Here is a 15,570-nt window from a genome sequence, read left to right as displayed (position 1 = left end):
CCAAACGAGACTTTCGGGCTTCCTCCGATTCAGCGTGGCTGCGCCGTCTCGCAGCCTCAGCCGCCGCCGCTCCTCCGCACAGCTTTCACAACTCATGGCGCGCCCACGCCAGACCCGTATGAACCGGTCGACCACCACCGCTGCACTGCTGAGTGCCGACGCGTCGCGCTCTCCTTCCCTCTTCACTCACCGCACATGCACGCCGCGCCGTGGCTATAGACAGACCACGCCGCGATTCTTTCGTTGCGAGGACTCTAATGCTAACGCATTACAAACAGTATGTGAAGACAGAAATTGAGAGGAGAGTCCGGGCATCCAGACCCCCATCTAGATCTGTGCCTGGTTGTCTCAGAGTTACTCAATTGACCCTATAGGCAGAATATGCAGCATACCATATGCTGCATACGCTGCTGGACCCCCATGCTCAGAAAAATCCTGAATCATCGCCTGCCTGGTCCACACCAAGAAGGGGCACCACTCGCATTCTGAAATTAGGTCCAGTCATTCAGAAACGGGGGAAGGAGGATGCAGGATTCGATGACTATGTGGAAAATTCTACTTGCTGATCATGTATACTTCTACCTCGAGACAAGTCGAAGTGCTCCGTTGTATTCAGCACAGACCACCTAATACTCTGTTGGTATGGCAACACCTTACTGACCTCCAAAATTATTTTGTCGTTTATCCCACAAAATAATCCGGTACGGCTTCTCTAAGAATGATACAGCAAAGAAAGGCCTTCTTTTTCCCAGAATACGCTACCGCACGTAATACCCCGTGTTGGGTGTGGAAACTTCCCCCGAACCATGGTATGTTCTAGCACCCTCACGTGCTCTGTGTCCACTAACACCCACCCGCCCCCACCCCCACCCCCCAAAAAAAAAGAAAAAAAAAACACCCACCCACTGAAGAAGAAAAGTCAGACGAGATGGGTGGTTGCTTCCCATATCCTAGTGAATTCTAGCCACACACCCCTGAGTGAAAATCCTTCGCAAATCCCAGCCTTCCCGTCTGAAAAGAGCATGGAAAGCACCTGGAACATACTTTTTTTTTGTTACTGCGTCATATACACGGGAGCTGTGAGCTCGTCAAGTCACCAAGGTGACTTTTTTTCACAGTTCCCGCCACATGTTATACTATGTGGAAATAAATAAATAATAATAATTATTATTATTATTATATAAGCATACATCCTTAAGGAACCGTGACGCGAAACATTTCCTTTAGGAGGTGCGAACTCGCCGAAAAAATCGCTTTCCAAGAGATCGTGCACCGGCGGCCACCTCGCCCACCGGCTCCTCGCGTCCCGTGACGTCAGGTGACAGAGCACTTTTCATTGGCCACCGAGAATCTGCTAGTGAAAGCGAACAGTCGATACGCGGCACGGACGGGGCGAAATGCGACGGCAAAAAGAAAGAAAGAAGGCGCTCGTCATGACGTTGCAGCCTGACTGACAGCCCAGGGCCGAGGGGAGGGCCGAGCAGCCCGCAAGATTGAAAGCTCTCTTGCGGTCAAGCATTGCGCGCTACATTCATAATTTTTGTGCGAATATGTGTCCCAGGACTTGTAACTCTAACTTCAAGTTCTCCCGAAATATTTATTCTCCAGTCCTTCCATGCTCCTTGAATATTACTATGGAACACACTGGACGTTTCGGCGACGCCATTTGCTTCATTCCACTTCGCGCTAACCTAGAGAACTTCGCAAGCGTCAACTAAACGTAACGATATATAGCAAGAGTGAAGAGCAGTAGCTTATCCAGAATAACAGACATGGGGGTGGGGGAGGGTAGCAAAAAAAAGACAGGGGTCATCATTTCAGCTATGTCGTACAGAAAAACAAAATTGGAGGGGGGATGTTGGGGTGTTCTGGATAAATCACTGGTGAAAAGTACCAGCAGAACTGTACCGACCGAGTTCCAACCACTACCTATTCTACCAATGCGTTGTGGCTCCCTCCAAAAGAAACCCGAGTTCCAACAATCCACAGTACATGAAAACTAAGTCCTACCCCCAAAATCTGCGCGTATAGGTTACGTGCTTTCTTTTTTACTGCGTTTGTTGGGTAAATTCTTTCACCCGCCATTGTTTCCTTGGCAGTTACTCGGCAATCCCAGATTAACGACACGAAGCTTTATTTACCAAAAGTATCCCGGAAAATATCTTACCTCAATTGCAGCAGCATCGACAATGTGTGTCCTGGGTAAATGTCAGCAAAGCGCCAGAGGTGTTCCAACTAACGCGAACTGTATGTCGAGAACAAAGACGCAGCAGATCAAGAAACGCATCCGAACATGGCGACCACGCGCGATCTCCCAATGATATTGCTATCAAATTTACGTTAATCGGTACTAATCGTTAATCACTAGGTATCAGAAAACTGTCTTTTTTGGGGTGCTACGACAACATGCTTCAATATCTCAATTGTAATCTTATCAATATCTTACTAAAACGCGTTGTCGGTCACACGCAGAGTGAGGTACAATGACAAGTACCGGCGATAACTGCTCCAGTAAGCCTAATCCTCTCTGCAGCATTTTGATTCTACCTATTTCTTAACTGGTGCGATGTACTCACTGTTCCTCTGTATCTGTGGCGTCTGCAAAAGTGTGTCGATCGGCTGCGATAACGAATATTGCCGTATAATCTACTTTGAAATGTTCGTAAACGCGGGGAACGATGCGCCGCGTGCACGACAGGCCGCCATGTTTAGAAGAACTCTCTCACTGAACGGCGACCGGGGAATGCTGGGATGTCCTTGAATTTTCCCTAGCATCGGTCGTATTGGCCCTAGGTCGAGTAAGTACAACTGAGAAGTTTCTGACAAAGAAGGCTCGCAGTGTTTGAGTGTATCAACCATACGGACTGTAACGTAAATGACTATAAAGAGCAATGAACTATACTACTCTGCCTGCACTCTAGGACCTCAGGTGTTCAGCAGACGACAACGGCAGAGAAAATGGCAGCCCTCCTGTCGTCTGCTACGTAAACTATTTGAGCGGTACACAGTTAGTGGCGGCGCCTGTAGGTAGAATTTAGGGACGCCGGTCGCGCGATACGCAGGGGGTCGCAGATTCCTGCTGACTTTAGAAAGTGATGTAGCTCGGAAATTAAGATATCTTCCTCGCTGAAACCAAAACCAAAATTGCCTATGTTAGCCGAACTTGACCTTCCCAAGTCTCATCGATCTGCCACGTTCTTTTTACATTTTGTTGGAACTGTGAAACACCCTTGCAAGGAAGACAGCAGGAAGTTTTGTCCAAAAACACTTCATATTTACATATGACAACTGGGACTACACTTGTCTGGAACATATCCAGAAGTCTCTCTTGAAGAACAGCTCATTCTGGCATAGAACACACAACCGTGTGCCTATCACGATTCATGAGTCATTTTTGCAGTGAAGTGCACATTTCTTTGCTGTGATACGACTATCCTTTGGCATAGGTGCCCGCCTGATATGGGCCAACCCAACCTATAATTTGGTGGCATCCTGGCTTATTGTGGTGAACACTGTGTGCTATCACGTATACTACAAGTGGCTATATATCTACCCTATGTGTTAAGGAAACTAGGAACACAAGCAGAAAGTCCTGTTCACACCTCCAGATGGAACCGCCACACAAGAAGGTCCTCGAACTGGTTGAGAGTTTTACACAACAGTGTTCCTTCGACAAAATAAATGGCACAAACTTTCCAGAGACGAAACGAAACGGGTCCAGTCCTTTCACAACTTGGAGTCTAGGACTTCCCCAGGGTCCTCCAAAGCGTCCCTCCTCAACTCGATGGCTCTCAACAGCTTCTTCCGAGGACCTAGAGGAACTCCCATAGACTTGAGATCATCTTCGCCGAGCAACATCAAGGCTTCCAGGTCAACTTTCTCGTGCGTAAACAACGGTATATACTCGGTCAAACCGTGGGCGGACAAAAAGGCCAAGACAGGCATCGTCTCGGACTCGTCTTCGTCCTCGTCCCAAGGCTTCGTCCTCTGCGCGAGGCTTCCGGCTGAGCCAATGCTGTCGACAACGCTGTCAGACGGAGCGACCGATTCTTCCCCATCGTCTTCGTCTTCTTCGTCCATTCGACACGTGGGTAAGGAGAGGAGAGTTCCAGAGATGGAGTTCCGGAAAGCGACGCTGCCGAATCCCGGCCGTTCGAATATGCTCCCCGGTTCCACGTCGCCGGCACGCTTGAAGTCCGGTTCGCTGATGGCCCGTGATAGTTCGCTGGTGGCGTCGAAGACATCTTTGAGGCGGGGCAAGCGATTGCCGTTGGCGTCTTCGCCGGCTTTGGGGACGAATAGGACTTCGGTGTCACGTCGAAGCCCTGTGAGGGATCGGATAGACTTCTTGCCGTCGGATTCGACGCCACGGACCTGGGGACGAAAATCAAATGTTGAATATACTCATCTTTCTTTGTTCTGTGTTTATTAATTTCACTGAATGTACAGTGTGCTACCCAGGACAAAAAGATTATGTTTGAAAGTCACTCGCTTCTTGTCTACTGCACGTCTATAGCATCCGCGCCCGTTAATCGAGGACTTCTCTAATAAAAGACATCGGCTGCAGGCGAAGCGTTGCTCCTGCTCGGTGATGTCTCTATGAAAACCCTGGGACAATGTTGCTGGTTGAGTTACAGGAGTCAACTTTTTAGTACTGCGCATGCGACCAACGTGATTTTGCGTTTAGCGCGTCCCCAGCGCGAACACGCTATTTCCTTGAGTATGCTACAACTATAACAACCAAAAAGTAATCTCCACATAAGGTAACATCCCCTTGAGATTCAGGGATCATATGAAACTGTTATTTGTCGGTGCCGTCGCCTCCGTTCCAGTCGATGTCGAAACTTTTGTGTCGTTTCATTCCTCGTGAACCACTGACCATGGTATGGCAACGCAACACTGACACGGCAAAATCGCAGATGATGCCTGGCCGGCATTGTCTGTTGTAAATCATTTTTGCTCGACTTTTTGTTGCCGTTCGGAGGCCTTCCTCTCTTCTGGGTGGTGTTGAGCTTCTGCAGCTGCGGAAGCAGCGCTGACCTCTAAAATTCGTTCGTTCAATATCTAAGCATTTTTCGGACGAAGAGGATTAGCCAAGTAGATTGTAGGCCGATGCCAAACATAGTGGTATCGGTTTCATACATGGGCTTCCCTTGAATGTCAAGAAATAAGGATCACCATTATTATAAAATCAATCTCACCTTGAACTCTCCAGAACCATTGCTGCTGGCATCGCTTTGTTTCTTGAGGATGATCTTCTTGGAGACAGCTCCGAGCCCTTTCTTGCTTGAAACTGTCGTCGAATTATTGCTGACGATGTCCGAGAACTTTGGTGTCTGATACAGAAGATGGGAGTCCTTCCGGATTCCATTGATGGGAATGATGGTCGTACCACCGTTCAGCGTCCCCATATCACCCTATACATTATGCGGGACAAAAAGAAATCTCTTCAACAAGGATTTGGCACTTTCTCGCCCTGCAAGGATCGCGTTGCCGCTGGAGCACTGATGTGCTGTAATCCGGGACAAATTTAGAATATCTCTAGTTTGGAAATAAATTGAAAGGGATTGCTTGAAGTATATTTTCTTTACTCCATGATACGAAATGACACGATATTTGCTATGGTATAATATAACAGTTTTAGATATTTTAATTGTGTCGCGCTTTATGTCCTTCTTCCTGTTTCTTTTTCTGTTCTTTATTTGCGGCGTGGTTCCCGGAGCAAACGCTGTAATCCATTCCACGACAACAGCGGTACCAGTTGGTATGAACTATGACTAGTAACACGACCTTGTACAGTCGCCGTCAGATGTAACCGTAACGTGCGACAGTGTGGCCTACGCAGACGCCAACGCCGAAGAAACGTTAGCCTATGTGTTTGAGATTGCGTCAAAAGTCTAGGTCCGACACTACACCCGCCCGCAACACCCCTCAAATGTTTGGAGATATCCCCTCCCTTTTTATCCTGAGCCTCCCTTACATGGGGGCCTTTGTTATTTCAGCATTACACGCGTGTCTGCAACGATACCTGAAGCCGTTGTAGCGTAACTGTGCCCCCCTCCCATTTTTTGCAGCACCTCCTCCCGGTGCTTTCGATTCTAGATACGCCGCTGACACGCAATCGCGTGTTACGGTTAAGTCTGACGGCGGTTGTACAAGTGCGTTATAAAGAGCACGCGAACGTACGAATGCATGCGGCCGTTTCATTTTGTTTTTTAGTTGGCTATGCTGAGGAACCGTGTGCTGTACTGAATTTACCCCTTCTGACTTGGTCTACACTGAAACCACACTCCAATAGCTTCCACGATGGTTGTCTACACGGCAAAAAAAGCCAATAGTATATATACGGCAACGAGTTGCGTTACTGTGCACTATAAGACACATTCAATGTGTAGATATGCTCGTACATTGGTCATTTTCTGGCGCTGTCTTTCAAGGACTTTCTCGTCCTTCTCTGCCTTCTTTGCCGCTTTCCGGGTGAGCTTTTGGTAGCTTTTCTGTCGCTTCTCGGCGTCCCTCAGCGCTTTCTCCTTCAGCCTCTGCACCAGCTTCTTGTTTAGTGCACTTTGCTTCGATATGGCCTGGTCCAGGAACCGCAGAAGCTGCAACAGAAACACAGTGAGGCCAAAGAAGACAGTTGTCCAGAAAACAATGATAAATTTTATTGAAAGTTGCTTCAAGAACGACGTACGTGTTGTTGCATATTGGGCAGTGCAACGGACCAGCCTGCCACGAAAACCCAAGCCCGGCCCGGTGAGCGGGCCGAAATCGGGCCAGAAAGTCGTCTTAACTGCGGGCTTGGGCCGGGCTCACGTCCAGGTCAATAGTTCTCGGGTCTGAGTCGTGCCCGAGCTTTTGTGAGCTATGCTTTCACACTATTTAATCCTCAACATTCGCTTTCAAAGCTACGCAACTAAGTGACTGGGCCCTTCCTCAGTCTTTCTGCTAAAACGCTACAACATAGGCGTCGCGTTATTCTCTACTTCGCCTTGGCCCCGCGTGCACCGCAGACAGGCGCGCGAGACTCGACGCCGACGTGTTGCTACAAGCACAAATCGCGCCAAAAGGTGCACGCTTGCGTGTTCCAGGCAGAAAGAGCTCTTACCTCTTCCCTTTGGTTGAGGGAGGCGATGTCTTTGGCAGTATGAAAGTCGTTGTCCAGGGCCCACAAGTTGACGCCGAAGCTGACCAGAAAAGAGACGCAGTTGATGTGGCCGTTGGCCGCTGCACAGTGCAATGCCGTGTTCCCATAGTGGTCACACTTGTCGGGGTCACCTCTGGAAAATGGGCAGGAGCCAATGTATTAGTATGGCAAGAGACATTTCAAGTCGGGATAGAGCAATGACGAAAAAAAGATACTGTGCGCCGGCGCCAGGATTCTAACCTGCACACTTCTTTTAGCGCATCAAGTCTTTCTCGCGGTCATATGTTTGAAATATGGCAGTCATCGGTCATCATGTCGTCCGTCCATCATGCTCCGTCATATATTTGTTCAAAAACAGCGAGACCTGCTATACCCATGCATCGAGGGGCGATCCTTATCCTTATCTGGGGCTCACAACTGTCGTTATGCATGTCATAGACGCTAGGGACACCCCGCCAATCAAGCAGCCTCATTGGGCCATCTAGTAGCCCATGTGCTGCGCTAATTGCGTTGAAAAAAGCGAAACACTCCGACTCTGCGTTGACTACCGACGCCTCAACGACGTTACCTGCAAGGACGTCTCTGCACTGCCCCGCACCGACGACAACGACAGCATCGGGATGCATCTTTCAGCACGTTGTACCCAGCGTCCACTTACACTGGACAGTTGAAATGGACGCCAGGTTGCAGAAAAAGACAACGTCAAGGATGCACTGCGGACTGCCCTTCCATTTGTCTCCTCGTCCTTTTATGAGCCCAGGCTCAGGCTTCCCCAATCATGGATAATCCACATGCAGCTTAGCCCGCACTTATGCCATTTTGCCCTCCATTTCTGCTCTGTTATGGTGCCGCCACCGAAACAGAGTACGGTGGCGGGAGTAAAGTTGCTCGCTGCTGCTGAGTGCCGCATGCAGCAGCGAGTCTTCGCAGGCCTACCATTCTGCCTTTGCTACGTTGACGATATACGTACTAATTTTTAAGCGGGCCATAGTGTGAACATCTTGGATATAGGAAGTCGTACATGATGTAACGAACCACATATGTGAATGTAGAAGGGTAGAAAATCCAGCGAACCGCCGATATTTCGAACAGCGACTCTTCTTCTTCTGGGCGTTCAGGGGAAGAGCAGTCTCCTTTCGAAACATCGACGGCCTCTCGTCCTGAGACAACCCCATTGAAATTCTTTCTGTCCTATTATATAACCTTCAAAACACGGAAGCGAAAAAGAAGTCACGGACATGACCAAAACATTCCGAAATTTCTACATGTACGTACGTACGTACGGTACCAATAGAGAACAACGAGCGTGCATCGACTGGAACCGGCACTAGCAGAGAGTCAAAGTCACTCCCGCAGCATAAGCAAACGCATTCCAACGAACCCATTCACAAAAGCTTCAACATGTATATCAATAAACCACAAACAAAAAAAGAGAGAGGAAAAAAAAAGAACGTTTCCCGTCAATAATATTCTGACGTCGATTTCGGAAAGCGGTAAAAAAACACACACAAAAAAAAATAATAATAATAAAGAACAAGCTCGAAGGGTGGGGGTTGCGTGCCAACGCACTTTGCGAATGGCAGTACTTTTGAAATGTGCGCGATGAAGGAGGATGTTCTTTGTGCGATTCCTCCCGCTGTATTCTGTAAGGTTTACGGCAAATGGATTTTTCGGGGCTCCTCCATTGTTGCGTGGTGCGTGGAGCGGCCAGATACCTATGACTTCCGCTGAAGCGAGTTGAAAAGCGTGGCCAGGGTACTATCATTTAGCGGGCGGAAAATGGATTCTACCATTTCAGTTACGCTCCTTTTTTGGGTGCGTTGAAGACGTCTTGGGTGTCTCTTGGGAAAAAAAGAAAAAATAAAAAAAGAAAAAGAAAGGAAAGCAGCTATAGGAGCGCTGGGGGTGACCTTGTATGATCTACACTGAAATGTATTCGTAACAACAACTAAGTATTACTACTTTATTTTGGTGATTATTGAGATGTTTCACCAGTAGAGGCAAAACAATGTGTTCGTAAATACGCATACAGTGTAGGCTAAACTAAAAGTATACACTAAAGACAAGCGACGTTGGCCTAGTTGATACAGGACGAGAAAGAAGTGGACATTCTTGGGACTGTCTTTTAGCCACAAATAAAACCCTGTTCTTCTCACGAAGCAAAGTTGACATTCCTCATCTTCCTCTAAGTATTAGCTGAGGCAGGCTACGAACATAAGCCTCCAATGCCCAAACAAGGCGGCGTAGAGCGCCTTTTTCCGCCCGAGTTATTTGAATTTCGTACGAATAGTTTTTCATTTATTAAACAGCTCGTTCGTTCGCTACTGGAGTCACTAAGTAAACTCATTCAGGACTCAGTTTGCTACTTTTCGTTTTCGCATTGTTTTTGGCTCATTTATTCATATTTATATCCACGACATTAGTTTAAAGAAAATAAAAAACAGGCCAGCCCTTTCCGACCTTGTCAACCTTTCGTTCTCCGTGGATGTTCTTCACGGATAACGTCGGATAACGTGCCATGCATCATAACCTTGACAACCCGTCACCCCGATCAATCTTTAGCGTCGAAACGTCACGAAGTTAGCCACCCACAATCCCTCGCGTCCTTCTCCGAATCCAGTACTGGTCTACGGTTCACAAGCGTGGCGCAAACTCGCTGAATCGCCCGCTCGCCAATCCGGAACTACGTGAGAACCGGTGGTCAACTGGCCTCGCTCGCCTGTGCGTTGGAAAATCACAGTGAGCAGCTACACGAGCAAAAATGTCGACAACCTTGGTACTCTCTCTCACAAAGTGGCACAGATACCTGCACAAAAACAACGAAAGAAAATGATGCTACGCCAATAAATCACGGGCGCTTTGTTTTTACATCGCATAATGGGTTGGAGATCACGCGCGCATCCATTTGTGGGCCCGCTTTACTAGAAAGACCTCCATTGTCGACTTTCGCTTATTGTAGTACACGACATGCAAGATCGTCAACGCAAAAACAAGCGCTAAACGGTCTGTTGGAGGAGGAGGAGGACACAATCCACTCACTTCACGGAGCAAACATGGACAACGGGAGGTCACGTCGGTTTTCTAACTTTTATTTCGTTCCGTTTTACCACCGCGAAGCAACTGGTGGTATGACCGGTATACAGAAGTGGGCAGATGAAAACGGACATGGATAGCAGCAACGAGGCAGGGGGGGGGGGGCGGTCAATGTGCGTCCTGGGCAGACTTCAGGGGGCACTGTGCCGAGAACCGTCCTCTAAAGTTTGCCGCAAAACGCAGGGACGACCCCAGACTGTACAGTCAGCAGTAGCATTCGACCCTACCACCTCCCAGCTTTTTGCAGGACCTTGAAGTCACCACCAACGAGTGCATGTACGCTGTACCATTCAGCCACAAGACGACGAATAAGACGAGAACAAGTCTATGCTTCTTCGATATTTGCGCTCGCTTTTAAAAGTGCATGCCACAGCAGAGGACACCTATTTCCCGAGCGATCTGTCTGCCACCAGGCGGCACGCTGCTGCTAGAGCAAGACAACGCAGTCGGTGTTGGCATTCGAACCGGGGTCACCTTCCGGTTTCGGAAGACATCGGCGAGTAAACGCTGCGAGCTCCAAGCACTTGCCATGAGCCCGAGAGTATAGATCACGTGGCCACATCCTTTTGTAGGCCGCGCGACTGGATTAAAAGACGTTCTTCTGTTCAATCCACTTTCACTAATTGTATACGATGTACGATCACTGTTATCTTATCTTTTTATGTGGTTGCGCAACTTCTTTGTTTCGTTCAATGGCCGTGCGGCGGACGATGAGGATGTGTGTGATCGTGATTGAAAGGTCAAACCGAATGCTCACGCTTTGGTCGCTTTTCCGGTTCCACGCAAGGTGTAAAAAACAAGAGAAAGTAACGTGGAAAAAAATGTACGTGGCTGGAATGATTAACCTGCGGTCGCCGTATATCGTTATGGAAGCACGGATGGATCGCTCGTATGTAACTGTGGCCTGCGACGAATGTGGCTGAATCTGGTGAAGGACTTTGCGGGAAGTATCGTGGCACTTAGAGAGAGTGAATGAGAAAGGGTACGCGCGAAAATGGTGGCGAAAATGGGATCTGATGATATCCACAAAAGTGAAGGAACTGTTCTTCAGTCTTCTGTTCTTTTCCTCTTCATGTGTGCTTGCGCCTACAAGTTCCACTATCGATGCCTCGTGTTCTTAAAGAATTCCACTAAAGATTTCTCATGGTCTCCAACAATCCTTCGCAGGAGTTCCCCATGTTCCTCAAGAATTTCGCAGAATATATCTCATGGTTCGCAACAATGCCAGTAACAATACCTCATGCTCTCGAAAAGCCAAATTATTCATGTTCCTGAAGAGTTCCCCTAAGAATTTCCCCGTGTTCCTCAATGAATCCACCAGGAACTCTCCATGTAGTCCACGAGCATTTCATTGAAAATTCCTTGCATGCCTCAGCAACTCCCGTGTTCCTCAAGGGTTTCGCCGACGATGCCCCCTATCCTCAAGAATTTCGTCCTTAGTGACGTGTAAGACTTCACTTATGGCGAAATCGCTTGGTGAAAATGTGGCAACACGGGTGGCAGGTCACGTGACAGCTTTCACCAGAACATAGGTGCCCGGAAGCTAGCGGTTTTGGTCGCTTGGATCACGCTAGGGGCGTAGCGGTCGCTCGTGTTCCGGTTCCGTCGTCTGCCAACCCCACCTAACTTCGGCGTGCGGGTGTTATGACACCGGATATATGGACAACTCGCTGGCAGGTTGTATCGAGGCCGCCCAAAAAGCATGCAAATTTCTGGCACTGGGAAAGCGCCACGAGAACACGCGTGATTTTAACCAAGAGAACGCTCAGAATCGGGTGAAGACGGAATAAACGTATACCCCCCCCCCCCCCTCTGGTGAAGAAAGCTGCTAGGAAATGCAGACCACGCGAAGTCGCCATTGGAGATGTCTTACTTTGTTACAAGGAAGGTCAAGCTGGTGGCGCCCTCGGCGGGGTTCGAACACGCAAGCTTTGGGCCAGTACGCGTTACAAGTCAGGACGACTGAGGCCCACAGCACAAACAATAGACCTCTACCCGAGAAGCGTCATCATGACTTTGATAGACAGATTGAAACCGAAACAAATCGGAAGGGGGAGGGCTGGGTTCGACGAATTGGCACTTGTTCGCTGGCTCCAATTGAAAGAAAAGTAGGACCGAAGGTCGCGTCCTTTTCAGGGACCATCGTAATCCCCTCAAGACCGTGGCTTTCGGGCGAGTCCTTGTTCGCCCGTAGCTTCGAGCGTAGTTCAACTCTACCAAGTTGGTGGCGCTGTCGAACACTATGACGTCATTTGTTTACAAACAGAGAGAGAGGTGTATTGCTCCCCCAACCCCTGCAAGGTGAAAAGAGACTCCCTCCAAGATCGTATCCGCACATTCGAGGTCATGGTTCCTGAGTTCCATCGCTTAGCCTCGCTTCTTGCCCGACGTGACGAAATCGAGGTGGTGAACTTCACCCATGGCAGAGCACGTAACACCTCAGTGGTCATTGCAAGCCACCCGCGCACAAGAAGAACAATCCGGTTCATGTAAAACAATACGCCGGAAGGACTTGGACAGAAAACACCCTTACAAGCAAGCAACTACGGGATCTCCAGTGAACCCTATAGCGAGTAGTTGCTTCAGTAATCACAGGGTCGCGGTGAGTCGACGAAGACGAGATGTGGCCGGGTGCAGCTGCGCCTGCGGGGACATGTTTCAAAAACCATACTCTGCTGTGGAAAGGTGAGACTTCAAAGTATATGGTAGAAAGAGAGAAAAAGAAGGAATATATGATTATCTTGGAATAGCATCCGTAAGGGGCTCGGCCTCGGTGGTTCATACTGCAGAACTGCAACCCGGTGGTTCTTTTTTTTTTTTTTTTTGCATCAAGGAGGGCACTTGACGAATAGTCATCGAATCCACACCTCTCTGATTGCTGGTCAGGTGTGCTGCAGGCCACGTCGACATGGCGCTCTCGTTAACACTACGAGATCTCGTTCAGGAAGATACGAACATATCCACTCTGGGCCTCTATCTTGAACATAGCGATCGTTAGCGTTATATTTAAAGTTCGCGCGCTCCAATGGCCGCTTCTTAGTGGTTTCGAGGTACACATACGAACGGGAAGCGCTTACGACTTGACATACTCGATGACACTCACCACACTGTATTAAATGTAGCGTAAAGCAACAGACAGACAGGTTATGTTTAACAGTTTGCTTGTTGCTTGTCAACCCAGCGCAACAAGTTATACGTGAGACAGGGAACGATGAATGTTTTTAATCTGCTATCAAAAATTCCGGTGAAACGGCTCGGGGCTCTGTTCACGACTGGCTCATGACGACTACGTAGCCGACTTCTTTTATTTACGTAATGTAGTTCTGCCGCTATAGAAGATTTCAGAAAATCCCAGGGCTCCCTGCAAACGCGTTGCATCCTGGGAGATTACCGGAATGAGGAAGGGAGAACTGCCCATTACGTTTCGTTTGCGCTGACCTTGACTCATCGTGGACATTCGGCCGAGAGAGAAGGAACCGAAACAGTTTGGAGACCTTCTCCTCCTTTGTTATCAGCAAGTTCCCATAGTTCAAAGCGACGCTACGCTCTCTGGGATTTTCTGAAGTGGTGTATTGGCGAGCGATGCGCAGATGGCGGCAACTTCGGTAATTTTCCATTTTTTTAGAAAAAAAAAACTCAATTGGGACGAAAATTGTGACGTGGGGGTGGGCTCAGGCTATCGAATGGACCTTTTTCACAACGGTCTATGAGCATGCGCATGACTTTGAGGCGCTGGAGAGGGTTATCTCCGTCTTCACTAGATGGCGCGGTATGAGGACGACAGAAGTGGGGAAACCGCACGAACGGCGCGGTCTCGTCGGTCTCACACTTGACCGGTTTTTGGTCCTTTGTGCTACACACGTGGATTTGTTTTGGCGCGCGCCGAGAGTTGTTTGTTGGAGAGCCGCTAAGATACGACGCGTATGTGAAAAAAGTCCATAGATAAATTTTCTGAGATTGCAGCTCTACTGCTGTACACCTTCGAATATCGTCTAAACTTCCACGGCATCGATATAATGGCCACACAGGAAGCACTTTGTCCTCCAAATGCAACCACTAACCTTCTTCATAATGTCGTTTCAGTCCACAAATATAAAATAAAAGCTGCCAACGTTCGTCAAAATATCTTTCTCGCTCCTTCAGCTTCAGAAGAGGCCACTCTTTGCGAAGCATATTTGAACAGCGCCATAAATTGTCGACAGACCTCGCAACTGTTTGAACGGGGCAACGATCAACAGTCGTAGGAGGCCGGAAAGAGACAATTCGATTGCCTCTATGGTTCTAAGCTGCAATAGTGACTTCGCGTGATGCGATGTTGGGGACGAAAATAAGCCCCGCTGAACGCGCGTCAAAGTTTACAAGAGGGATAACGTCCACTCATCAATCGACGGGTGCCTCAGTTTTGACACCGTAATATCTGTACATTTCGCAGCTGGAGCTCCAAAGCCGCCCTTTACGCTTGGCGAGGCCCCGTTGAGTATAAACAAAGTCATGTACTAGTGGACGTGTCTATAATTATCGAGGAAAAGCCTTCGATGATGCATGCCATGAAGCAGCACGCATCGCAGAAGACGAAAATCATAAGATGCTGCCCCGTGATGGATTAATACATTGCATAGCAAGAGCGCGTATTATGGGTATAGTGTTCCGTGTCTGTCCGTCTTTCTGTTTGCTCGTAAACAAAATCCGGGGAGGACGTTTTTGGTAGTCGATCTAATTGCCTCACGACGTAAAGCCACGGACTGCCATCATTGTCATATGGGATCGCTGCCGAGTGTCAAACAGTGTAAAATGTTGGTAAATGTAATAACAATAGGTATCGAATATACCGGCCGGCGAACAGATATTGAACGTGTGTTCAAAACACACGACACGGTCATCAGGCTTTCCTCATTATGGAGTTCCTCCACCAGCATTGGCCTGTCTGTACTAATTTTATTTATTTATTTATTTATACTTCTAGCCAACAAGGCTGGCCTACAAGGCCTATACAGGCTTTATCTGTATCGGTACGTCTGTTTTGAGTTAACCAAATGTTGTAGTTACTTCAGTTTGAGGTTTGGTGTTGCGTCTTTAGTGTTACGTTGAGTTGATGCAATATTTAGTAGAATGAATAGCGTTTACTCCTATAGTAATGAGCATCACGGAAGGTTGAAGTGTCTCTGCCGGTAGTCTAAGTGCTACTCCAACAACGTCTTTACTGGTAACCATGCACCTCACGCGCATCTTATAGCTGGGCTACAGCGACCTACATGCAAATGCGAGCATTTTACGTTGTAAATACGTTGTTGTTGTTGTAAACGAGGACTCGAAAAACGTCACCAGGTAACCTG

General features: G+C 48.3%; 1 protein-coding gene and 1 long non-coding RNA gene across 2 annotated transcripts in view; both read right to left on the bottom strand.

Annotated features, from left to right (window-relative positions):
• LOC135392134 (uncharacterized) overlaps positions 1–2,893 on the bottom strand; it is a 40,945-nt gene extending 38,052 nt beyond the window's left edge. Inside the window, exons 1-2 of the long non-coding RNA XR_010422169.1 lie at positions 2,577–2,893; positions 2,168–2,245 (exon numbers count right to left, since the gene is read on the bottom strand). This is a non-coding gene — a long non-coding RNA (uncharacterized LOC135392134). The remainder of the gene's footprint in view (positions 1–2,167; positions 2,246–2,576) is intronic.
• A 364-nt stretch (positions 2,894–3,257) lies between these two features.
• LOC135392133 (pre-mRNA splicing regulator USH1G-like) overlaps positions 3,258–15,570 on the bottom strand; it is a 58,591-nt gene continuing 46,278 nt past the window's right edge. The window contains exons 2-5 of the mRNA XM_064622821.1: positions 7,106–7,277; positions 6,408–6,602; positions 5,202–5,417; positions 3,258–4,374 (exon numbers count right to left, since the gene is read on the bottom strand). Coding sequence (XP_064478891.1) covers positions 3,727–4,374; positions 5,202–5,417; positions 6,408–6,602; positions 7,106–7,277 — 1,231 coding nt within the window. The 3' untranslated portion in view covers positions 3,258–3,726. The remainder of the gene's footprint in view (positions 4,375–5,201; positions 5,418–6,407; positions 6,603–7,105; positions 7,278–15,570) is intronic.

This window comes from Ornithodoros turicata, chromosome 4 (genome assembly GCF_037126465.1).
Source record: "Ornithodoros turicata isolate Travis chromosome 4, ASM3712646v1, whole genome shotgun sequence".
Classification (NCBI taxonomy): Eukaryota; Metazoa; Arthropoda; class Arachnida; order Ixodida; family Argasidae; genus Ornithodoros; species Ornithodoros turicata.
The sequence above is the reverse complement of the archived record's forward strand: the minus strand, read 5'-3'. Positions and strand labels throughout refer to the sequence as shown.